General features: G+C 40.8%; 1 protein-coding gene across 1 annotated transcript in view; it reads left to right on the forward strand.

Moving 5' to 3' along the window:
• SIPA1L2 (signal induced proliferation associated 1 like 2) overlaps window positions 1-27,574 on the forward strand; it is a 2,064,602-nt gene that overhangs the window by 1,800,621 nt on the left and 236,407 nt on the right. The window contains exon 18 of the mRNA XM_044087172.1: window positions 542-673. Coding sequence (XP_043943107.1) covers window positions 542-673 — 132 coding nt within the window. The remainder of the gene's footprint in view (window positions 1-541; window positions 674-27,574) is intronic.

Genomic DNA, 27,574 nt, shown 5'->3' on the forward strand with positions numbered 1-27,574 from the left:
TGACTTTTGAAACTATCATGGTTTTAAGAGGGTAAAACCACAGGAACCTACAGTTGCCTTTAGCAAAGCTTTATGTTAATGCAGGGATCACAATATTTTAATTTCACATTATTTTACCTCACTATCCTTAACCGCTTTTTAACAAGGCGCCTCGCCTTTGTAACTGACCTATGTTTTTTTTTTATATGCTGCTGTTATTTTTTTCCCAAGATGTGATGTATCTTTATATTGTATTTAGAACTCAACTATCTTCCTTTTTTGCATTAACAATGTTCATATGTCTGTTATGTACCTGGAGCTTTTCTCCCCGGGCCTCCGCTGAAAATGGACATGTATCCAGTCGGACTCTCCCGGTTAACAAATGTAAAATAAACAAATAAATAAATAAGTAAATAAAATAAATAATTGTGTGCCTCTGTGCATCAAGGCAGTGTGGCCACAAGCCAATTCGATGGTTGGGAAAATGTAGCTTAGATTAAGTTTAAATGAGTGTTTGGTCAATTTTTGATATTAACAGCTGTGTCACTGTACCTTTTTGCAGCTGAACTTTGGTTCTCAGATGGCTCCTTAGCTGATAAGTCAAAGTTCAATGACCCTGGTCTGATGCCTTTGCCGGACACAGCCTCTGGTTTAGATTGGTCAAACCTTGTAGATGCTGCACGTGCATTTGAAGGTAAGGCTGAGATAAGACAGCAAAAGCATTATTGTTTCCATAGTTAAAGTTGTCAGACTTCATAATGTAAATTACTTGAACAGTAATTTGTTAATTACAGTTTTATAGGATGGGTTCTCTGTGTGGTATTTTGTGTTCTTTGGGGATTAATGTGTGTAATCCTGCTACCACATCATCACTATACAATAATGCATGGATTAGTTGGATCTGTGTGCTGTGTGACTTTGACTTTTTTTTTTTTATCAGTGCAGTTCAGTAAAAAGATTCTTGTTAAATGCTCATCATGTCTAACACCTCTTAACTGATTTGTATTGACTGTGTATGTACTTTACTGCGTGTATGTACTGTGTGGTGCCACAATTAAACTTACGGGTTCTATATGTTCATGCTGCACCATTTTTGAAACGTCTGAAGTTGTTTTTCTGCAATGTGTAAATTAAGAACACCTGCCCTATGTCAAGTGCACGTAATTGCAGGACATTGATGTTTCACACATTTCAGTGTTAAAATAAATGATTCCAACTCAGTTTTCAAAAGTTTGCATTACTGCTTTTAAAGCTGTTAATGTGTTAGTAATCTCTGATTTGAATCCTGCTCTCAGAAAGTGTTTTTGATTTTATTTTCATTGAATAACCAACTCTTCAGCTTCTTATCTTCCAATTCTTCAGTGTTTGGCACAAAATGTAGTACCAGTGTTGTGGAAACTATATGGAAACTTGTCAGACAAGCAATTACATGTTCAAACAAATTAACAATGCATGGCGAAGAGAAGCATCTGTACCAGTCCAACATAAACATGATGGAACATTTACAACTAAGCTCATATGATGGAAGTAACTACATAGCCAAATTGTATGAAAGAAAAAAAAAGATTTTGACTATCTTTTAAAAGATATCCACTTAATTAGTATAAAAATGACCTTTTACAGATCTTTTGTAAAACACCTAAATCAGTTCAAGAGACTTAAAATACCCTTAGCTACTGTGGTAACTTAAAACCCTGTCTCTGCATTCATTGACATAGATTCCTGAGAAGTAATTGCTGCTTATCCGTCCGTACTTCAAATAACCCAGCAGTCTTTGAACTCCTTTACCGTAAAATAATCGGTAGTAAAGCAAATACCTGCTTTAGGGACCTAAACTATTGCTATATCAACACCAGATGGAATGACAGGTACTTAACCCAACATGTTTCCCATTTGTGGAATACGCTGCCCCTACATATCAGGCAGATTATTTCCCTGGCAACCTTTAAAAGTAGTCTAGATGAGTGATCACACATGTTCTTCTGGAATGAGGTAGGAAAATCTTTTTAATGGAGGATATTGTCTTGATGGTCTCCTTGAATGTAAGCATAGTAATTATTTCTGAACCTGTGAACTTATCAACCCAATGATGATCTAAATGATCATTTTCTGGAAAAGTTTTCTTATATTTTCTGAAGTTATTAAAATGAAGCTTCAAGTGTTTGGAGGAGGTAGAATGGTGGTGTGGTCATTGGTTATGGGGGGATGGGAATACATTTGAAGGCATGTTGCCTTTTAGACAGAAGAGGAAGGCAAGAGTTGTAACCAGTACTGTAATGATCTTGGATTCTCCAGATAGTTCTTTGATATATTTTTAGATTTGTTTGGGACAGTGATGAACAGAAGTATGTTTGCAGACCTTTTCATTTATCTCTGTCTCTTCATCTATCTCTGTCTCTCTCTCTCTCTCTCTCTCTCACACACACAAAATCACACACTGCATGTGCAGCTGCCGATAGTTTAGTCACCAGTTTACCTGACATAATAAATCTTTGGGATGTGGGAAGAAACAAGTGTACTTGGAAAAAGCACACATAAAGAAAGGGAGGACATGCAGACTCCCCACAGAAGACATCCCAGATGAGAATCAAACTGGAAACTCTCTTGTAGAGAGGCAGCAGTATCCGCTGTGCCAGTATGCTGTGCTTATGTTGATTCAATATAGACATGACTGCAAGAATAGTAATAGGCTCCTGTAAGCATTTCACCAATATTTAATGTATCCCAACTTGTTCACTAGATTTACTTCACCTAGACAAACCTGATGTCACAAATATGCACTTTCCCAGTTTCTGTGTCACCAGTCTGGCAGATGTGGGCATCATTAGGCACTGTAGCAATTATCTCATGTTCACTGACACCCAACTAATCCTTAGAGAAACCTGTACAGAATGTGAGAGATATAATTACACAATGTCAGTCGTGGCAAGACTCTAGCATACAAGCAGTCAAAATAAGTCTGGTTGTCAGTAACACACTTACGATACCCATCACACACAGTGTGCAGCTGTCCTATAGACCATATGCTGAGGCACTGAAAGACAATCCTCCTAACCCCCAAAGGCCTCCCATTCACTTGACCTGTATCAGTTATCTTCGACAAGCCAAAAAGCACTCTACCGAAGCGACACCAACCACCATACAACCACACCCCATGGAGCCTCAACTACAAAGCCCATAAGGCCAGCCAGCACACTACCAGTACTCCAGATATAGGGGATGCTATTGTGAGACATACAGATACCCCACTCACCAAATTTCACAAGAAGAAAATCATGGTCATTTGCTTGTCAGAGGCTGATCCACTAAGTCACTCACAGTCAGGTCATTGAACCACAAGTACCAGTGTGACTCTGTCATAATCCATGTACGTATAAATGTTCTGAGATGCACTCCCTGCACTATGTAAAGACAGTCATTAGGGAGTGCTTGGACCATGAGTTTCAGGCAGTTATGAGCCTAGTATGGAGCAGCACTCTACTTTCAGCAAGGATGATGCCACTACACAAACAGATGATTGACTTTAATAACTGGCTTTACTTGTGGTGTCATTCAAAAAAGGTAGCATATTTGTCAGCATAGGAGGGATATGGTCAGCAGACCCCTTTTCTTTACAAAGGATGGTGTGCACCTGTCTTTGCTAGGCTTTTGAATATTGGCTAAAACATTGTCCTCCCCATAGTGCCTTTTTTAGGCAATGGCAAACTTCCAACTTAGCAAAATCAGTCAGAGAGAATCTAAATATCTGATGATGTCTTTCGATCCATTCCTCAGTTGATGGGTTTCAGATCCGAATTCAGACACTTTTCAGACTTGGGATCTTCAACTCAGGCTCCTCCCCTTTCCCATAATCCCCTCCTGTCCCAACATTATCACAGATCTGATTTGCAGCTGATTTAGTTTGGATGTGATTTTTGGTAACTGAAAATCTTTTTTTTTTTTTTTTTTTTTGTTTTTTTTTCTGCTTGTATATTAGTTGTTTCTTCTAATAAGTTTCCTTCCCCATATCTATTTACCTATTGAAAAAAGAAAAAAAAAACGAGAAAACAACTTGTTCTCTTCTAGTCCTCTTCTGCACCTTCTTTGCTTTCTTTTATTCCTAATTTTATGTAGTAGTCCTACCACTGTTCGTATTCTTCCTTTTTTTGAAAAACTTTGCACTGTTCCCCCCTTTCTTGGTATACTACATTTTTACCATTGCTGGTGGTGTTTCTCTGTACTTCCCTTTTTCCCCTTCAGGAATTAAGTCAGAAAAGCCTCTCGAGTTTAAGAAATGTGTGACTTGTAGCCGCAAGACACCAAATTGTGATTCACATTCAAAATGTGTATACTGTTTGGGGGCAACTCATTTAAAAAAGGATTGCTCTGTTTGCATGGCATTTGGTCATTGGGTCATGATTGAACAAACTAGTTTTATTCCTTCTGAGACCTCAAAAATCTTCTTCTGGAGCTTCCCTATCTGGGAAAGAACCCTCTGGAAAACATAAGAAGGACTAGAGTGACAAGCCCAAAGAAAAGAGCAAGAAGAGGAAATCATCCTCTATCACTCTCATTTATCCATTTTGTTTTTGGCTCTGATGGCAGAAAATCCCAGGCCTTCAGACTGACTAGTCTCTCAGATCTGATTCCAGTTTGTCCTAAGCCCCCCCCCACCCTCTTTCAGAGCTGAGGTTTCCTAAGATCCAGTCTCTCCCAGGCTGTAGCCTCCCTTTCTGCAGGAGGGATCCTTACAAAGATCTTCAAGACCACCTTCCACTTCTTTGCCCTTGAGGCCCATCAGGTCTACCAGAAGCTTGCCAGAAGCTGATGTGGATATAATGATGAGGAAGTTCCTCAGGACCCAAATTCAGTCGGGAGCTCTTCCAACTCAGTCTTCCATCAGACCCATAAGTTTTGGACTGTCTCCCTTACCTGTGGCTGCTCCTACACTGATCCTATCTTTTGGTTTGAGGATGTTGGAGCCAAGTTTTTTCAGATTATCTGTGTTGGATTGGAAATTGTGGTCATCTTAGATTCTAGTATCATCTCTAACCCAGGCAGCTCTAGTTTTCTTGTTGCCAGAAGGATCTTGGAGCTACACCTTTGGCGTTGAGTCTGGGAGTAAACGTTAGACTCCAAAGTTATCAGAGCTATTCCTTCCCCTCAGAGCCTCGACATTAGATAGCTCTGCTTTGGCTTTGGTCTCTGAGCATAGTCAGGGTGGTTCCCTTGGTCATATTGGTGTTGGCAACTTTTTGCTCCTTCTGTTGTGATCTTTGGTTTCCCCTCTGCTTCTGCCTTTGAGGCAGTGGAGAGAACTCTCTCCAAGGCTGAAGAGCGGACATGTTTACCCTTCTTGGCTCCAACTACTCCATAACTGAATAGCGTGGGTCCTAATCCTGCACAGTCTGCTCCATATCTGGATAGCCGATTCACACTACTCTTGAGATAGTCCTCTTTCAGGACTCCCCACAGGCTTCTGAGTTCTCTCCAACCTTCCATCCCTTAGAGGTTTCTTGGAAGCATAAGTGTAAGAGCAGACATGTTGACTCCCCGAATAGTCCTTGTCAGAAGACACAGATTTTGGTGAAGGACAGGGTTTCCCCGGATCATCCCTTGAGGATGTCTCATTTGTGGAGATCCTTTTGTCTTCTAAGACAGAGAGGAGTTTGGTCTTCCAAAGCCTCTTCCCAAGAGGAATCAGAGTTCCTTGAAACATTTGCTTCCAGCTCAGCTGCTTCATGGTGGCCCCCCCCCCAACAGATGAGATGGATTTACTCTCATCGAAGGAGCCAGACATCACAGAACCAATTCCCAGGAAACCTGACAAATATGTTGCCCCTAAAGACAACTCTTACTGGACCAAAAACCCAGCAGTGGATGTGATGGTAGTGGCAGCAGCCACTAAGAAGGAGCTCGCAGAAGAAGGCTGTTCTGTCCATCCCTCTAACAGAGAGTCCAGAGCTTTGGACAGATTTGGCAAGCATGTTTATGCTTCAGCTACCTTTGCTTTAAGGTTGCTGAAGTATTTGTATAACTTGACTAGGTTTCAAAGAGATGATAACACCTCTTTAAAACAAGAAGGTGCAGGTAACCTTAAGTCCAAAAGCCCAATAAAGAATCTTACTTCTTCTTAACGCAACTTTATTAAATCCAGTAATAGCGTTTTCGCCACCCTTATTAAAGCAGCTTCTTCAGAGAAACAAATTGTAATTCAAAAAGCACGCTTTTATAGCAACAGGAAGTGACAAAACACCATATCCCAGTACCATAGTATAATAAGTATGTATGTAACAATTCTTATCAGTGTATTTAACAATGTTTAAAAACTTAAATCTTTATAAAAGTACCTATAATACATATTATTGTCATTTTAAAGTAAAAAATGAAATGTATAAAATAATATGATCATATAAAATCAACTCTTAATTGGAAATAACTGTTTTAAAAAATATGTATGTAAATACACATGTTTAAACAGTTGTTCTTGGATATACCCAAGATAATTACCTATCTACAATAACTCCTTAATTTTAAAACAGCTGAACTATTACAATTTTCGTTAAATGCCGGGAACCTGAATGCATCTAGTTTTAACTGCCATTCAAGTTCCCGGTTCTCCAAAATCAGAGAAAGGGGGCCTCCACGGATGTTATATGGTACTTGGTCAATACACATAAATGAAAAACTATGTTCCGGATGGGCATTAATGTGTTTGGCCAATGCATTGTCATCTGAATTTTTTCTAATTGCGTAAACGTGTTCATAAAACCGATCACGGGCCCTACGGTCCGTTTTCCCAATATAGAAACCCGGACAGCAATTACACAATGCAATATAGATGACTGATTTTGACTCACAGTTTAGTTTGTAAAAAATCTGGTATTTTTTATTTCTAATTATAAAAGAATTACCTGCCTTAACAACTTTACACCAATTACAGAAACCACAAGGGGCCATTCCTTGTCTGCTGTATTGGATTAGTGGTAGACTTCTTTGTAGTAATTCTTTCAAATTACTTCCCCTTTTGTATACAACTTGGGGCTGACCTCCTAATTTCTCTACTAAGAAGGTGTTGTTGGAAATAAAATACCAGTTTTTAAAAATAATTGACCGAATGGCCTGGGAATTAACATTGAAAGTAGTAACAAAGCTCAACGCGAATTGACTTTTACTGTTGATGTTGGTTGCCTCGACAATAGGGCTTGAGGTAGATAAATTGATGTTATCGTGTCCTTGACCTATACAAACCTCAGTTTGATTAAGTATAGGTTTGTACACTCCTTCAGTTCTTTTTATCTCAACCTCCTGTATCAAATCGTCTAGTAAGCTAACAGGGTACCCACGATTGAAAAACATTTCCTTTAAAAGATTACATTCAGATTTAAAGTCAATGAAAGTACTGCACATCCTCCCAGCTCTCACTAATTGTCCTTTAACGATGGAACATTTCTGTTTGTAAGGGTGAAAACTTGAAAAGTGGAGCATGGAGTTGCAGTAGGTGGGTTTTCTGTAAACAGTAGATATGAACATGTGATTGGTAAAATCCTTGGTTAACTTTACATCTAGATAATCTATTTCAATTGTTGAAAATTTAAAGGTGAATTTCAAAAATTCAGTAGTTCCATTGAGTTCATGGACAAACTGGTCAGCTTCATCGCTGTTACCTTGAAATAAGATGAAAATGTCATCTAGGAATCTGGTATACAGCCTGATGAACTTGGTAAGGTGGGGTTTATTCATCAGGTAGTTCTTTTCCCAGAATGCAACAAAGAAATTAGCGACACTCGCTCCGCAAGGGGGCCCATGGCCACCCCTTGTTTCTGGATGTAATAGTCCTCCCCAAAAATAAAATAATTTGTAGAGAGAACTATGTCCAGTAACTCAGTAACTAAATCAATTTCACCCTTAGGAACATTAAAGTCACTTAAGAGTAGACCTATCCATTCAACAGCTTCCTGATGTGGTATGGAAGTGTATAGGTCTACGACATCTACTGTAAGGAAATTGTAACCTTCATCAAAAATAATATCACTGATGTTCTCTAAAAAGGTCCAAGAGTCTCTGCATAGACCCTGAATGTGTTTTAAATATTTTGACAGAATGCTGTCAATAAATTTAGAACAGGGGTAGGTAATGGACGACCTCCCATCAACAAGGGCCCTCATGGGTGGATTTGAGACGTCCTTGTGAATCTTTGGGATGCCGAACATTACTGGTATCCTAGGGGAACAGATGTCAATGTAGTTGTAAGTGTTAACATCAATTTTACCTGCTAAATATAGATCTCGAAAGTAACCTCTGATCCTACGAGATGCTCCATTCACTTCATTGATTGAGGCTGCACTATAAGCAGGTGAATTTAACACTGTTAACATCTTCTCTTTATACTCTGAATTATCAAAAACCACCAGGTCGCCCCCTTTGTCAGGTTTAATCAGCCTTACCGGAGACCTCCGCAAATTATCTAGAGCAGACACCTGTTCTTTAGTAATATTAATTTTACTAGTATCATTTTTTAATGATGGTTGAGTAAACTGGTGTCGTAAATCTGCCTCACAGATATTTTCAAATAAATGAAGGACTGCATGTAAAGGTGGATTAAAGGTACTAGGTAATTTTACCAAGTTCATCAGGCTGTATATCAGATTCCTAGATGACATTTTCATCTTATTTCAAGGTAACAGCGACGAAGCTGACCAGTTTGTCCATGAACTCAATGGAACTACTGAATTTTTGAAATTCACCTTTAAATTTTCAACAATTGAAATAGATTATCTAGATGTAAAGTTAACCAAGGATTTTACCAATCACATGTTCATATCTACTGTTTACAGAAAACCCACCTACTGCAACTCCATGCTCCACTTTTCAAGTTTTCACCCTTACAAACAGAAACGTTCCATCGTTAAAGGACAATTAGTGAGAGCTGAGTGGATGTGCAGTACTTTCATTGACTTTAAATCTGAATGTAATCTTTTAAAGGAAATGTTTTTCAGTCGTGGGTACCCTGTTAGCTTACTAGACGATTTGATACAGGAGGTTGAGATAAAAAGAACTGAAGGAGTGTACAAACCTATACTTAATCAAACTGAGGTTCGTATAGGTCAAGGACATGATAACATCAATTTATCTACCTCAAGCCCTATTGTCGAGGCAACCAACATCAACAGTAAAAGTCAATTCGCGTTGAGCTTTGTTACTACTTTCAATGTTAATTCCCAGGCCATTCGGTCAATTATTTTTAAAAACTGGTATTTTATTTCCAACAACACCTTCTTAGTAGAGAAGTTAGGAGGTCAGCCCCAAGTTGTATACAAAAGGGGAAGTAATTTGAAAGAATTACTACAAAGAAGTCTACCACTAATCCAATACAGCAGACAAGGAATGGCCCCTTGTGGTTTCTGTAATTGGTGTAAAGTTGTTAAGGCAGGTAATTCTTTTATAATTAGAAATAAAAAATACCAGATTTTTTACAAACTAAACTGAGAGTCAAAATCAGTCATCTATATTGCATTGTGTAATTGCTGTCCGGGTTTCTATATTGGGAAAATGGACTGTAGGGCCCGTGATCGGTTTTATGAACATGTTTACGCAATTAGAAAAAATTCAGATGACAATGCATTGGCCAAACACATTAATGCCCATCCGGGACATAGTTTTTCATTTATGTGTATTGACCAATTACCATATAACATCCGTGGAGGCCCCCTTTCTCTGATTTTGGAGAACCGGGAACTTGAATGGCAGTTAAAACTAGATGCATTCAGGTTCCCGGCATTGAACGAAAATTGTAATATTTCAGCTGTTTTAAAATTAAGGAGTTATTGTAGATAGGTAATTACCTTGGGTATATCCAAGAACAACTGTTTAAACATGTGTATTTACATACATATTTTTTAAAACAGTTATTTCCAATTAAGAGTTGATTTTATATGATCATATTATTTTATACATTTCATTTTTTACTTTAAAATGACAATAATATGTATCATAGGTACTTTTATAAAGATTTAAGTTTTTAAACATTGTTAAATACACTGATAAGAATTGTTACATACATACTTATCATACTATGGTACTGGGATGTGGTGTTTTGTCACTTCCTGTTGCTATAAAAGCGTGCTTTTTGAATTACAATTTGTTTCTCTGAAGAAGCTGCTTTAATAAGGGTGGTGAAAACGCTATTACTGGATTTAATAAAGTTGCGTTAAGAAGAAGTAAGATTCTTTATTGGGCTTTTGGACTTAAGGTTACCTGCACCTTCTTGTTTTAAATAGGTTTCAAAGAGACTTGACCAAGGAGCTTGCCACGTCTCTTTCTGTGTCTGCAGAAGACTGACATGGTTTCACAGCTGGCCACCCTTCAGACCCTGCCGAAAGACTCCATTCATCAAATATCCAATGCAATGGAAGGTGTTTTGAGATCTCCAAGAACAGGCATTACAGTAAGAAGGCATGTCTGGATGCAGTTGTGTGACTTTGCAGAGCGTTTTAAGAAGTCTTTTATCAACACACTGTTTGGCTCAACCTTGTTCGACCCTAACTCTTTCTGCTGCAGGAGTACAGTTTTCAACTCCCCAGAGGACCTGCTCTAGAAACCAGAAAGAGGGCAAGAAACTGTGATTTAGTAAGTCCCAAGGGTTTTCTCAGGATTCCTCTGGAGATCCCCGTGAGGGGAGTAGTCTAATGGTAAATGTTGCCCTTGTAGCTGAGGAGGCTTGTAGAATCAAGGCTTCCAAGGTCCCTTCTGTGTGACACCTCTCCAGCGCTTTGAACAGTTGTTTGATTGCAGCACTCTGGAGGCATTCAGGGGGTGCTTGTCTCTACACCTAGAAGCCTGGACGTGGACAGTAATTACCAGAGACTATTTAATTCCCTTAGTCTATTCACCCCCACTGTAAAAGGATCTTCCCAACATACCACCCTCTCAAAAAAATGCAGCAGCAGCACTGGAAAAAAAAAACAGCAAGGGTTCAGAATTTATTTCCAGATTCTTTTCAGCGCCAAAAAAGAATGGGAACCTAAGGCCAATTCTGGACCTCAAGTCACTTGAACTAATGTATCAAACGCACACCATATTGTCACAGTGCATTCTGTCCCCCTTCTGAGTAAAGACAAATGGATATGCTGATAGAACTTCAGGATGCATGCTACCGGGTCTGTTTCACTTAACCGAAATATAATAATGCCGACATTCATAGCACTGAGTGCAAAAGAATGAATATTCACAATTTCAACATCCAGAACACTGACTGTGAAAACACCGACATATGAGCAACTTAGATTCCCAGTGCTATTAGTGCTGAATATTTCCACTTGCAAACCAACTTTCAAACGGTGCTTCCATTCCCCACGATGCAAAACTGTGCATGTTTTACATAACACAATCATCAGACATCCCTGAAATCGTCTGAGCCATGTATAACATATTTTCAGTGACTACAGCCTAATCTCCAGCAACACAAAACTAAAGCATTATAAAGCAGCTCAGTATCAAACTGTTTCCCTATACATACATACTTGATATTCACAGTAGCAGTTGCAGAGTGTGGTTGCGGCTTAGATTAGCAGCTCAGCACTCCTCAAATTACAGATAGTATCACCACTTCCATACATTACACCATCAACAACAAACAATCACGTCCTGTGATGAAGTCCATTACCCATGTCAACTAGTGGTATACTCGTATGGAATTCAGATGTAGAATTATAAAAAAGTAGTACACTAAATCTGTTTCCCTATAGCCTTCACAAATTGTAAGGGGGAGTAAGAGTCTTTTTAGGCTAACACCGTTTCATACTGTTTAAGTCTCATAACAAGTTTTGTGTTTTTTTGTTGGAGGAAATCCATTTGCCGTTCGACTCGCAGTTCATCCACATAATCCTTTTCCCTAACCAGTGCAGTTAATAACACAGACAAATCTGTTCCTCTACTACCCAGCAAACATTTAAGATGCTTCTGCCTTGCCTCCACAGAGTTTTGAGTATGTGGCAAGAACAAGTAATTTAAATCATACACATTCCAAAAAGATATGGGAAATAGAGTTGGGAGTCGGACACAGGACGCAGTACGGGTATTAAACTTCCACTGTTTCCCATACACGTACCAGTCTGCAAAGTATTTCAACAGCTCCATCCCTTCTACAGGAAACGCTTCTTTTAACATTTGAAATATAGCGTGCACCTCACACTCCTTTAAAAAGGCAAGAGCAGCCAAGATCTTTACAGCTAATTGAAAGGCGGTATTAGTGTTGTATAATGATGATAATCCCAGTGCCTGAACTTTCTGCCACAAATTCTCAACTTTCTGCCACAAATTCTGACTGAAATGAAATAGGCAGCCCTTGGATTGGGCACAATTCATTCTAACACTCTTCACTGCGGCCAGCTCGAAATCTTACAAAACATATAACACACAACAACCTGAAATCCATGCTTGGACAACAATGCCACATGTATTGTAAGACTTTAACAATCTCTTTGACATGAGAGAAAATAAAAGAGAGACTGCCTTACTGTAACTTCATATTTCACCAATTTGTGGACACTATATAGCTGACGACAGATTACCCCTTTGCTAAAAAAGTTCCGTCCATTAGCCATATAGTAGACCAACTCAGGTCAAATAAATTATTGACAGTGGTAAACACAACTCCTGTGCTGTCTGTTGCAGCATCACGTTTTTAAAGAATATTAATCAAAATCTGTGTTATGTAAAGTTAACACTTCATTGCCATCTCTCATGCCCCTTTTCCTCCTAACCCAACCTACTTGCTGTAAAAGTGCCTTTCTGTTAGGTAAGCTATGTATGGTATCCAAACAGGTGGATGCTAAAGCATCTTCAACAAGTAAACACAGAGTGTCTCTGCTATATTCAGCTCTGACTTTTAAGTCATGACACACCATCTATTTTTCCACCTCCCCAGGATCGCCTGCATGATGGTGAGCAACAGACCTTTCCAATTTGTCCCCATTGGGGACTACACTGGTAACAGTTCTACTTTACACTTTTGGGTACATTTAATTTACATCCCCAATATTGTCTAGTATTTCTGCATCTCTCTAGATGGTACAAATAGCCATCTATAACTAGCAGTCCATTACTTTTTTGTGAGAATACAGTCTTATAAGTATTCCCGATCATTAAATATTCCCGATCACTCCAGGAGCTTCCTGACACTTGTCTGCCATGTTGACGTTGAAACGGAATACAAAACCTTAACGATACAGAGCACTATTTATAAGTATGTGGAGCAAAGATAAAGGCACGAGTAAGTGAACGTTCGCTGTTTTGGAGTTTTGTCATTTTTGGGTCAGTGTAATGAATGTTGGTGTTGTGCTATTTCGGGTAAGTGAAGAATAGACCCATGCTACCACATCAAAAAGGACAGACAGTCCAGAAGGTTCCTTCACTTCTGGATGGGAGCTAGTTATTTTCAGTTTACAGCCCTGCCGTTTGGTCTCATTATATCCCCCAGATGTTCACCAATTGTATGGCACTGGTTTCACCTCATCTCTGGCTGCAAGGGTTCCAGATGTTCCCTCTATTTGAATGATTGGCTCCTTACCACTCCTACAGGTCTCTGCTGGTTCGGACCAGAAACAGTTTTTCAGCTGTGCTCCTACCTGGCAATAACAGTGATCCAGAACAAATCTCACTTCTCCCCAGTATAGGATTTAGAACTCATATGAGCCCATTTGGACATGACCAGTCAAATTGCAAAGTTACTGGAGAAAAGGTTACTCATTCTATGAAGTCAAGCTCAATGATTTCTTTCCTGTCAGATGCTACCTGCCGGATTAGTCCTTCAACTTCTAGGATTGATGGCAGCCTCCATCACTTTGGTCCCCTTGGCAAAGTTAGGGTTGCCACCTTTTAACAAGGCCAAAGTGGGACATGGGGGATGTGACCAATAGGACAGGGGGTGTGGCCAATATGACACTGGCCACACACCCCACCACGACATCACCAGAGGTGTTAAAGGAGATGCAGTATTACAGTTATGGATACAACATTGTGACATTACAGCATACTGAAAACTCAAACCATTTAAATGAAGTGAACTATTAAAGCAAAAACACATTACTCAGTTGTAACAGTAAATAAACTTTAAAGGAATAAAAAACACATTACTCATTAAACAGACGCTTGTTTATTTAAAAAGTTAAAAAAATTCATAAACCCACCATGACTATTCAGAAAGAAAACTTAAAAAAAAAATCTACATACCACATACAAGCCAAGTATAAAATTAAGACTTTTTATTATCAATTAAAAATAAAGCAAAGAAAAAAACACAAAACTACATACTGTACCCTAGTATTACATACTGCACACTAGCAAATTTAATGCTAAACAAAGAACACAAAATTACAAACTGCACCCTAGTACTTTATACTGCACACTAGTACACTAAATAACTTTTTCTTAAAAGTGTATTTTGAATTTGATTTTATGGCTTGAAGAAGGGCCCGATTTGAAATAATATTTGAGTAAAAGTCGCAACATTTCATCCAGTAATTTACAGTCATCATTAATTCGGCTTTTAACAAGTCCACACTACATCGGTTTCGCACATCTGTCCATTTACCTTTCACCAAAGAAAAAACTCTTTCTGCAAATGTGTTTGAGGTCGGTATAGATAAAACTCTAGCAATACGGATATAGTGTAGTCAGTTCAAGCCCTTCTTTGAAAAGCTTCAGCCACTTCTCTCCTGGGTTCAAGCTTGTGTTACATAACTGTTCTAGAAAGGGTCTAATTGCCAAGTAGTCCCTAAAAAGATAATCTTCATCTACATCCTGCAGACTCAGGGCAGTGGTCATATTAAGTAAGTCACTGAAAGCAAAGGCCTCATTTAGAGATAATTTAGATAGTGTAAACAAGTAGTTTCTTTCACTATAATCAAACCACTGTTCCAGGTATTTCACTGCTGTCTCCAAGGACACACTGAAGTCTCTTTTCAGTTTGTTAGCAGAAGTGCTATCTAATGTGCTCATAAGTACCCTAAGTTTCCCTCCAAAGAAAGCACCTTCAGCTCTTGCCTGCAGTTTTTGCTTCAGAGAGACCATTACACAAAAAGTTTCCATGGCAGTAAGTGCTGATTTTTCTAATGTGCTTATATGTTCATTAAAATCAACAAGAACAGCACAGAGAAAGTGCAAATAGTACCGGGACAGCGTAGGCAATTCATTCTCACCGTGTTCATTAGCTGAAAAGTACTGCCATATCTGCTGGGGGGTCTCCTCTTCTCCCTGGGAGAGGAAATAGGACTAGAGCACTGGGAGATTTTTCACTTTCAATGGCTGGGAATATTGACAGCCACCTTGTTGGCACATGTCTTAACAGACTCAAATTCCATGCCTCAAAACTCAAAGAAGTCTTTCAAGTCTCTGGTCCTTGTGGCAGAACCTGAGAAGTGGCTGAAAAGTTTCATTACAAATACTTCCATGTTGTACGGTAGTTGTGCTGCAGCTTTTTTGGTTGCATTGTGAATGATGTGGGCAACACAGCCTTCTGGAGTGATGGGCACTTTTCTTTTAATCTGGTATCTACACCAGATTTCTTCCCATAGTTCAGACTGGCATTATCAGCCCCATAAGCTGAAATGCTATTCCAGAGCAAGGAGGGCCTTTCCATAATGTTGGAAATTTGCTGTGAAATAGCCTGTGCAGATTCATCAGGGTCTTCATAGAAGTCCAAAAGGCCATTCACCACCCTTCTTTAGAAAAATACCTCACAACAAGTGGAAATAATTTTATGTTCCCCTTGTTGGAAGCATCTGATGAAATTGCAAATGAAGTGCCTGGTTTTTGAAGGTCATGCAGGAGGCATTCCAATGAGTGCAGTCCCAAAACATTTTCAACTGTGGCTTCAGCCTTGGTTCTTCCACAAGATAGTTTCTTTGCAGTGTCTGAGTCACTGTACAACTGGCTGGCCAACTTTACTGCATAGTCCAAGCTGTTATAGGAAATATTGTGCTTAACAGCATGGAACACCTCGGAGGCTTCTGCTGCAATGATCCTAAGTTCTGGTCCATCAAGGTTTGTGTTCCTTGCCCACTTTGTCATCAGGTGAGTGGATTTAGCTTGAAGAGTAGCAGTCTTATGTTGTTCAGTTGCCTCATGTCGTGCGACATAATTTCTTCCACCGTGGGTCACTAGAAATTCTCTCTTGCAGTACCTGCAGAATGCTTTGACATCACTGCATCTCTCAATCCAGTCGAATTCTGTTTTCCAAACATCCTGCCACTTGCACATTCTCTTGCTGCTGGTTGACTGTGATGAAGCTGCTGCTCTCTTCATGCTTGAATCTGTACTTACCTGATATGCAACATATTTACCAAAACTGTGTTACTAGGGTACAGTAACATACTGCTGTAGGCACAAATGAACTGGCTCAAGAAACATTGGCACACGAAAGAACTGGCTCAAAAAACATTGGCACGCCAAAGAACTGGCTCGAAAAACATTGGTATGCAAAAGAACTGTCTCAAAAAACATTAGCATGCAAAAGAACTGGCTCGAAAAACATTGGCATGCAAAAGAACTGGCTCGAGAAACATTGGCACACAAAAGAACTGGCTCGAAAAACATTGGCACGCAAAAGGACTGGCTTAGAAAACATTGGCACGCAAAAGAACTGGCTTGAAAAACATTGGCATGCGAAAAAATGGCTTAACAGTGGCACTCCAAAAAAAATGGCTTGAAAAACAGTGGCCCTTGAAAAAAACTGGCTTGAAAAACATTGGCACTCAAAAGAACTGTCTCGAAAAACATTGGCATGCGAAAGAACCGAGGAATGGGGCAGAAAAAGAGTTATTACAAACAGTTTGAAAAAGGTCAAATAGTAAATGAGGTAATGTAGGGGGCATTTTGGCCATTGAAAACTAACATTAACACAGCTTGTAGAAAATTAAATGCATTTTTACCACCAAACATGCCCACCTCACCCCACCCCTCAAGAAAAAAAAATTAACCACATTCACTGAACCAGAAAAAAAACACTAAAATGAATGAGAATGCACAGTGGATACCATAGACCTGATTTAGCTTTTGACCACAGCAGTTAAAAGAAATGTATAGCACTAATTTACACAGCGTAATGATCTATTAATGAACATGCCCAACAGCAGCAATGGTCATAATCAGATTATAATGAAAACACTACATTGTAAATTTATTGAAGACATCACTAAAACACAAAATACAAACTTTGCTACTTATAAAAGCAAACTACCCTGTAACAACGACATGGTTTAGCACAATCTCAAATACACTACATTAACTTCTGAGTATGCAGCCGCAAAAAAAAGAAAAAACAAACAGGAAAAAAGTCCGTAAACATTTTAACTTTTAAAAATACTTTTTGCAAGAGAAGTAAAATAAATTAGAATGTACAGCAGACTCCATGGGCTCCTTTTACCTCAAAACATATCAGTTAAGAGTAATTTACCCAGCAAAGTGATGCAATAAACAGACCCAAGTAAAAGCAGCACACCCATATTCACATTACAAGCAAAGCAGGACATTTTAACCTCATTAAAAATGCATAAAAAATTAAATGCACACATTTACAAGTATAAATGAAAACAATCTTAAAACAGCTTCAGCTAGTTGGCAACATGTATCTACTAGAATAATAAATACACTACATTAACTGTTAACATTCACCCTCAAAAAGGTAGTCTTATACCACATACACATTGACGTGCAAGAACTAACAGTAAAAATTACCCAAACAGTATATCCTAACTTCCTGAAAACAGCATTAAATTGCACACATTTCCACACAAAAAAGTGCAAACTATGCTCGAACATTTTTTATCTGCAAACAGAAAATACCCAGAAAAAGCTACGACAATAAAAATACATCACACTAAATTTATCCCCAGGGTCCTGCAGGAAAGAAAAACAAGCTACTCCTGAGAGGCTTGCTTTGAGAGGAGAGATTCCCCTGCTCTCTGCAACAGGAAGCCGCAAAACATCGAGGTCTTGGCTCGCCGAGACCTCAGAGACCTCAATCCTTATCCCTTTTGCCTTTATCCTTTACGGCTGGGCCGATTTCACAGGTCCGGCTTTTCGCCCCGCGGGTTACCAAGGTACCGAGAAGTCGCCCGAATACCGTTGTCGGCTCCGACAAGATCTTCGGAGCCGTCACCAGAAAAAAGGTCTGGTCTCATTCGGGCTCCGTTCATTCATTCCCCCTGCTGATCTGCTGTCTGAGCTGGTCGGGCTCCTCATATTCACTCCTCTGAGGGGCTCTCCGATCACTGACTTTCAGAGGGTGGTGAGTAAAGGCTTAAGTCCGGGCACTCTTGCCCAGATGCCTCACCGGTGCCGCCAGTGGTGCGGGTTTCTCCGCCCATTTTCTTTCCTCCCCTTCCGCTCTCTTGGTGACTGTACTCGAGCCGATCCGGAGCGAGACTGCGTCGGCTCCCGAGACTCCCGTATTCATCTCGCCGCTTGCCGTTTTCTTCGTTTTGGGCTCCTTGTCCTCGAGGCTCCCCGGCGCCGTCTCTGTGTGGGGGTTCGCGGGTGCGCCTCGTCCGGCCCCCTCGTCCCTCTCTCGGGGGGGCTAGCTGAGGTGGGAGCCGACCGGGCTCTGGAGCCATCACTGTCGGTGCCGAGGGGGGTCGCCTGGCTCTCGGGACCTACTCTACTGGTGGCCAGGCCAGCCCCTCCCCATGCCTGTGTCGACCTCACCTCATCCCGACCGGGCCAGTCCACCGTCACCTCCGTCCTCTATGCCTCATTTCATCCCTCAGAGGCCTCATCCCGGGCCTCATCCCGGAGCTCCTCAGCCCCCTCCTCAGGAGCCCCTTCACTCCTTCCTCCTCAGGCCGGCCTATCACAGCGAAGAGCCTCTCTCCTCAGAGGAAGTACTGAAGAGCAAGAACATTGACTCACTCAGAGTCTATCTGTCATTCCACAGATCCCTGGATGATCTGGAGGGTTCCCAACTCCCCTTCTGAAGATCTCATTGCAGACATTCTGGAGGCCTCTCTTCTTCCAGAGGAAATTGGCCCCTCCTCAACCCCTTGGGACTCTTGCCTAGAAGGCATGGACGTTCCTGATTCTCCCCTGGGTCACCCCAGGAGTGTCCCCCATGCCCTCACAGTTCACCGTGGTTGGTGAAAGGCATGGGCAGCCATCCAAATGGATGCCTCTGGACCTCCTCTTTGCCACAAAAAAGAACTCAGACAGCCGGTTTTTTTGTCCATCCACTGTTCATGGATATGGAATCCATGGATAGGTACGCCACTGTCCATTTCTCTTGATCCTTACATCAGTGCCTCCGGAGGTACCTAAAGCATTGGACTGCATTCAAAGGTTACCATGCAAGCGAGTGAAAGCCTGATGTTAAAGGACCCTACAGCGCTATAAGATCAAATGAACATTTTCACTCTACATTTCAATCTATAAGGATTACCCCCATTTTGTTAAATAGCTACAGCTGCGGCCAAGCAATTGATGGAATCCAACTAGCTCTGCCGCTCACGCCCTGATGCTGCTATCCCTCTTCTTATGTCCTTATCACGGCCCGATGCCAGGGAGCGGAACCGCTTAGACAGGCAGAGCCTTGCGGCAAACGCGCCCTTTCAAGGCAGTGGTAGCTTCTCACCTGAGACGACAAAGATTCCCAGGTGTTTCCATATTTAATTGACTTCTTCACAGCTCTCACCAAGCATCTCTCCTTTGGATGGCCAGGAGGAGACTATTTTTGTCCAAAACTGGTATTTCAATAATTATTTCCAAAGTTTCCTTTTGTCGTTTTAGTACTATACCTACATAGGCAAATTTGAATCTATAAACAATTCTGCAGCTATAAAACCAAGGAACAAAGACATTCACATATCAAAGTCACTCAAATTCTTCTCAAACAGAACAAAAAGCCAGCCAGGTTCTAAATAAAGGTAATTTCTTGGCGACCATATGGCTCTCCATCCACCGGAATACCTCATGCGCCATACCACATACCACATGCGGATCCTTCAGTGATGGCTTTTTCTCAATGGTCTCACCATTATGATCCATGGCATTACCAAAAAGCATCTCATGTAAAGCTGCAAATCCCCCCAATGTCTGTGGATCCCCAAGGTTCCACCTTCCGGAACCTCCTGTTGGACACTACCCTGCTTGCGACCTGGACAACGGATGCCTCCCTGACGGAGTGGGGGTGGCATCCAAGGCAATGCCACCAGGCACATGGGTTCTGGACGAAAGCAGTGCTTTTAAAAATTGCAAGCCCTTCAGCACAGTCTTCCCTTAGAGCAGTTGCAGTCCAGACAGACAACATGTCTGTAGTGTGTCCAGTGTAAACAAGGAACCAACAGTGTGGCCCATGTACAACATGCCTGTAACCTGGCAATACCCGATGCAATCTCTGTGTTTTCTGTGGCAATGGGCTAGCGGAAGTCAATTGATAGCAACGCAAGTTGAGCAGAGCTATACTTGCACCTGCGACAAGTTCCCCAAAAGTGCACTCAGTGAGAGATATTTCTCAGAGAGGGTCACTCCTTCTGAGAGAGACACTACAGTGAGAGAAGCCCAAGTATAAGAAGATACTTCACTCAATTCCTTTACCAGGCCAACCCTTGAGGACGCCCTAGTCACTTTTGGCTTGAGGGACTTTACTTCTATCCCCCTTTTTCTCTCCCACTTCAAGTATTAAGCTATCGCTCTTCTGGCCTCATTTCCTTCTTTTTGCTCTCACTCAGCCTCGACAAGTGATCTCCTCCCTCTGCATCGTTATCTCTTGGAGAAGCCTCCGTGATCTATAGTAAGTTTCAGATCCTTTCTCCACGTTGGACCTTCGTCCATTCATTTTCTCTCTCTGAACCAGACGGGAGTTCCTTCCCTCCTCCAGTGGCCTCTCTTCCCAATTATCTCACTTTCTCAGAGCTATATTGATAGCTTCCATAAATCTTTCACACTCAGGTTAGAGATACCTTGATAGGCTTCGCTTCTCATTCCACCACCAAGGAAAGGACATAGATCCTTTCACCTTCATATTGGGCCACCTTGAAGGTTTCTTGCTGAACTCTTCTTTCCATTCAACATTCCATCTACTCTTAAGGTCTTGTCTTTCCATTCCAGGTTCTTTCATGTCTACATACTCCTAATCTTCTGTGTCCCTGGCTTGCAAAGCCTGGGCATTTCGAATCTCTTCTTCTACACAGCCCTCAATGTAAAGCCTCCTTTGTGGGACCCTTTTTTTTTCTTCTTTCTTCTTGACCTCTTCCCCTTCTTCCTCTGCAGCTTCATGTTTTGCTTCCTTGAATTATTATCATGGAAAACTCTCTGGTAAGAACATAACTTCTATTTCACTGCCCTCCACAAGAAATAAACAAAACTTCTATACACACAGTTCAGCCTTTTAAAAGTTGTTGTTGTTCTGTCTTTCGGCTTTTCCCGGTATGGGGTCGCCACAGCGGAACTCCGGTCCGCTAATGATTGGCAGTAGATTTTTATGTACCGAGTTGCTGGCCCTGACGCACAACCTTCAACGAAGGTACGCCCATTCACGCATGTCTCCACACAGAAGACGCTTTAGCTGAGAATCGAACAGAACAACGTCTTACTGTCAGACGACAATGCTACCGCAGCACAGCCTTTTAAAAGTAATGCTTCCAAATCATACCCCCAAGAACAATAACAATTACATATACATACAGGTTTTATACCTTTAAAAACTACTACTCAAAAATCTCAAAATAACCACTGCACAGATTTAAATACTGCGTACTGCACCCCATCTACCTCCAAACATTAAAAAATTAAACCACAATATATTCCCATTTTAAACTACTACTCAAAAATCTCAAAATAACCACTGCATAGATTTAAATACTGCATACTACATCCCCATCTACCTCTAAACATTAAAAACTTAAAGTACAATATTCCCATTGTAAATAACTAAAGCCACAAAATGCTGTTATGTACTTAACCACTATCACAGTTTTTGCTGGGCTAGCTTGCTTCCTTCCTGTTGGAATGGCTAGTTGGATGACTGGCTCTGTCTGCCCAAGTGGCTGAGCTGGCTGGCAGGCTCCCTTGCTGGCTAGCAGGCTCCCTTGCTGGCTGGCTTCTTTGCTTTCTGGTTGGCTGGCTGGCAGAATTGTCGGATCTTTTTTCCTTAACAGCTGTAGAGCACTAAAACAAACTGCTCTACAGCTGCAACCTTTAATGGGCCCTTCAAGGTAAATCCCCGCCCCTCCAATCCCTGCAACCAATTACTGTCTAAATTACACCACCCGGAACTAGCAGGGAATCCCTCTAACTGCAGGTTCGGGTTGATGACGTAGCCGCATTGCTGTGGAAAAACCGGAAGTATTTTCGGCTTTTCCACGGCAACGGCAATTCGCGAGCGCGAAAAGGGGAAAACAGGACTTTTATAGTCCCACTGTTGGTGAATGCGGGAAGTGGGATGAGAAAGCTCAACCCGTGATGGCAACCATAGGCAAGGTATTGTATGAAAGTATTAAAATGAACACAGGTGGTCCAGTGGTCTATCATATCCCAGCCCTTTACATCCATTCCATGTAACAAGGGTCTGCAGAGACAGTGTAAAATGGTGGATTCCATTTCCAGAGGTGCTTTGTGACCATCCCTTTGTCTCTCCCTGTTTCAAAGCCACAGTGACCACACATGCTTCCCAGCTAAAATGGGATTCATTAACTGTGAAAGATGGCCCAAAGCATGTGGACTGAATCAGAGGCCAATTTTCACATCGGTGTCTTAAAGATGAGGGCAGTCCTCCTAGCATTGCAGGCCTTTTTAGGATGTCCTTCTAGGGGTGATTTCTCTCCAGACCAACAATATGTCAGTTGCCTGGTACATCACCAAACAATAGGGAACATGCTCCTACCCCCAGTGTCGAGAAGTATTGAGAGTGTGGCAGTGGGAGATGTCTTCAAACTGCTTTCTGATAGCTGTGCACATACCGCTGAAGACTAACATCCAAGTGGACAGGTTGAAGCAGATCTGTTCTACTGCCTCATGAGTAGTTTATCAATCCAACAGTGCCAACACAGATTTTTTTGCCATTGGGGACAACCATGCTGCCATCTTTTTGCTTCTCCTGTTAATTCCAAATCAGCAGGTTCTTTGCTCTGTTCCCCCTGGAGAGGGAGTCCTTGAGAGGTGCTGTGATCCACAACTGCTCTCCCCACCTCCTGTATACCTTCCCAACCAATTCCTCTAATTCTAAAATTTCTGCAGAAAGCACTTCAGTGGAAGACCAATGATCATCCTCATTGCCCTGATTTGGCCTGGATAGGTGTGATTTTACTTCTTTTGGCCTCATCTAATGCACTCCCCCCACCTTGGGTGTTGGATCAGAATCCAGATCTCCTGTGTCACCCATCTGAAATGCCTCATCTGGACATCAGAGCCCTAAAACTTAACTGCATGGTTAATCCACTTCCATTGATGACGAGTCAGTCCAGGTTTTCATCCCAAATAATCCACATTCCTAATTCTCAGAAACCGTTCACTAGGAAAGTTTACAAAAGTAAATGGAAAAGATTTTCATTTTGGGCATCAGAGAGAAACTTAGATCCCTTTTTCAGTTCCTCTGTCAGCAGTATTAGATGTCCATGCCTCCATGTTCCGTAATGGTGCTAGTTATTCAATTTTAAGGTTCAGCTGACTGCAATCTTAAACATCTACACTGGTGAGAATCGCTCTTGCTTAGCTTTGTTCAAGTTGTGTCAAGCTTTCCTGAGGGCTGTTTTTCTTCTAAGACCTCCGGGATCCTGCCCCTCCTTGGAACTTGACTGTCTTGCTACATGCTTTGACCCAAGCTTCCTTTTGCACCTGCTGCCATGGTGGACTTAAAAAATTTTTGACTTGGAAAACACTGGTAGCAATTCCATCATCTAGAAAGGTGTCAGAGCTCCAAGCCCTGTCTTGCTAGCCTCCATATATTATCTTTCACAAGGACAGGGTCACTTTACTCACTAACCCTTCCGTTTTGTCTAAAATATCTTTACAGACTTCACTCAACCAAGGGATTAATCTGCCAGTCTTCTTCCCAAACTTTTCAAATAAAGGACAGTACATGCTCCATTGGTTGGATATGCACAGACATTTCTACCTCCATCCAATTGAACCTTTTAAGAAGTGTGATCAATTGTTTGTTTCATTTTCTAAGGCAAATGTGGGTCAAGGAGTGTCAAAGGTTACCTTAGCTAGATGGCTGATTAGCTGTATTACCACATATGTAAGCAAAAAGGTTTAGCCTTACGAAAGCACACTCAACAAGAGTGGTTTCCACTTCTTCAGCCTTCCTTTGTAATGTCTATATTTATGACATTTGTGCCACTTCCATTTGCTCTAATGTTCATACCTTTGTTTGCCATTACAAGTTGGATTTACTTTCCATATTTAGGGTAGATTTTTTTTCTGTGGTCATCTGCAACATTATTCCATGAGACCATCGTAGGAAATAAGTATCTGGGGACTCTGTCCCATCAGTTGAGGAATGAATGGAAAAGACAACATCAGATATGAAAGTTATATACGTACCATAACAATAGGTCTATGTTGTCTGTTTCTGTTGTTCCTCAGCTTCCCTCCCTCCTTCCCCCTTCCATCTCATGGAAAGTTTTTCTGTCTTTGATTTCTGGTATGACTGTATGGGCTGCCATTGGTACAGCGGTTCATACTCTTGCAGCTCCAGTGCAGATTTTTTTTTTGCTCTGTCATGTAGTTTATGGTAATAGATATTTGTATTTAAGTAGTGATTGTTGCAGGACTCAAGCAAACTTGATATGAGGAAATGCTGGGGACACGAGAGGATTATGGGTAAAGGGAGGACTCTTTGCTACCGATACTAAGTCTGAAAAAGCAGCCAAGGTTGGACCAGAGACCCATCAGTTAAGGAAGAATGGTAAGTACTTAACTTTTGGTTTTGCTCAGTTCTAGGAGCCTAAACAAGAAACTGTACTCCAACCAAGATCTCCTCACCTTGAAGAATGCAGATATCTGTGCAGTTACCAAAACGTAGTTTAAAGTCGAAGAGGGCATCCCAATATTGCAGGGATACAATGCCTACCACACATTTATGCCATCTTGTGCACAGGCAGGGACTAAAGGTGGAGGCGTCTCAATCTACATCAAAAACAAGCTTCTCCGTGTCTAAATTACCGTAGGTAGAGTCCCATATTGTATCCTTGCAAGCTGAAGATCATCCCCTCTTTGACCCACAGAACCAATAACTTATACTTAAACATACTGGAGACTCATATAGTTCCATCATATTGTATTCATGGGGGAATCCTGCGCAACCCTAAAATTGCAGGCCCAGAGTTTCCTGAATTTTCTAAACACAAACACCCTGAACTAGTTCGTCCATACTCCCCATAGGGGTGCAAACGTAATGGATCTGATACACTCAAGTATGGGAGAAAGCTTCCCCCAGCCCCGTATTGTGTCTTGTCTGGTAACGTCTGACCACAAAGTTGTCTCCTTCAAAATAAAATCAGTACTGTGACCCCAGTAAACCCTGTAACATTTGCAACCTATTCTGAGGTAAATACCTGTTGTTAAGCGAGTACCTGACAACATTTCAAGCCCCTCCAAACCTGATGAACACAGCTGCATGTGAAGGATTGTACACAAAACTATGTACAATCATTTTAGTAAATGCATAAAGACAGCTGTGCCTACCAGAAACAAGGCCAGAACAAACTCAAAACAGTGAACTATCCTGGTGGAATCCAAACATAGATAGGTCATTTAACAAAAGGGAAAAAGTTATAGCTAAAATTAAGAAGTGCAAGGGCCAGCAGGATAAAAACTTTCTCATCAGGCTAAACAAACAACTGTTCTTCTTTCGGCTTTTCCCTGTAAGGGGTCGCCACAGTGGAATTCTGGTCTGCTAATGATTGGCAGCAGATTTTTATGGTGCCGAGGTGCCAGCCCGATGCCCAACCTTCAACGAAGGCACACCCATTCATGCATGTCTTTCGAACGCCACTCTACCGAGGGAGGACATGCAGACTCCACACAGAAGGAGCTCCAGCCGAGAATCGAATGGGAGAACCTCTTGCTGTGAGGCAACAACGCTATCGCTGCACCACCGCAGCTTTCTAGGCTAAGCAAACAACTAATGATGGGAAAATGAAGTCTGCCAAAACCGGTTTTGAGATAAGGACAGCCGTAAGGCTTTCTTTAGCTATGTCCAAAACCTCAAAATCAGTACACAACAGTGCCCAGAATAATGGAGTTGTTTACATGGAGCTGGAAAGTAAGCAAGTCTGTTGGCGGACAAACTCATCTCCAGTTGTTCATTAACCCCAATTCGTGTAACCTAGACCAGTGGATTGGAAGTCAGAAATTTACCCCAAATCTCGCACCTATGTCTCTAATGGACAGAATGCTATCTGTAAGTCATGCTGTGACTTGTTCATATACCCTTTAACATAACCTGTAAGGCTCAAAAACATGCGTGCTATATTTGGGATGCATGGCTTGGTTATAAAGGACCCATTGCTTATTAGCCTGGTACATATCTATGATCTTATTTATGTTATAGGATATTGCACATCGTCTGTTTATTAGTTATTTGTTTTATACATCGACAGTGAGTATATATCATATCTCTGGTACCTGTTATCCCCAAAAGACTGATTTACTGCTATAGCTTTTGCTTGTATTCCAACTTTTTTATTGTACCAGTATTGTAAGATTAAGTAAGGCATTCCACATCAAATGTGTTTATAAACGTCTAACGAAATTTACTTGAAGAACTTTATAGTAAATTTTTAACAGATGATGAACATTTTGAATTAGTGTGTACAACTGTAGCTGGAACAGTGATACAGTCGACACTATTGGTGGAAACAAGCAGTTCTGTTGTATTGATGAAGATGAATTTGTTATTTGAGTAATGGTTTGTTTTCTTCTTTGCTCTTTCATCCAGCCTACTTTTGTATTTATTGTAGTAGAAATTTAGTCTTATAAATCTAATTAGATGCTAAGATTGAAAAGGGCAAATAGCAGTAATGATCTCTGCAAAGCATTTCTGAAACAGTGTAATATTAATAACCAAATTTCTTTGAATACAAGTAATGATAATACTAATGAAGGTTGACAGTTTATCATCATAATGCAGATGTGCATTGCTCATGTGAATAGACCGATATTTGTATAAGCTGGTCATAGGCCAGAAAAAAAAACACATGCAGAGTAGGTACTTCACGGTCAGCATGCATTTTTTAATTTATACTTAAGCATATTTAAAGGAATATATTTATATCATCTTTGAGATTAGCATAACAGTGCCTGATTTAAAAGTTTAGTTTGCATTGTTGTTCAGTTATTAGTCTCCTTAGAAAAAAAAGACTATAAAGTACTGGTTTAAAGCTATTATTGTTGTTTTGTTCTTGAATTAATAAGGTCTAAAACAACATTCATGCATTTAGCTGCAAAAAAGTCATTTAAGATATAGATTACTGGCTCCTAATGACTCTACAGAGTACTAGACCAACAGCTATAGATATTATTTATCAGAGCATGTTTGTTGCTAATCTCTTGAAGGCAAAGAAAAATATAATTTACACCCCTTTTTATATTTAAAGAAGCACTTGCTATTAAGGAGAAATCT

This window comes from Protopterus annectens, chromosome 1.part1 (genome assembly GCF_019279795.1).
Source record: "Protopterus annectens isolate FY-2018-M chromosome 1.part1, PAN1.0, whole genome shotgun sequence".
Lineage (NCBI taxonomy): Eukaryota > Metazoa > Chordata > Ceratodontiformes > Protopteridae > Protopterus > Protopterus annectens.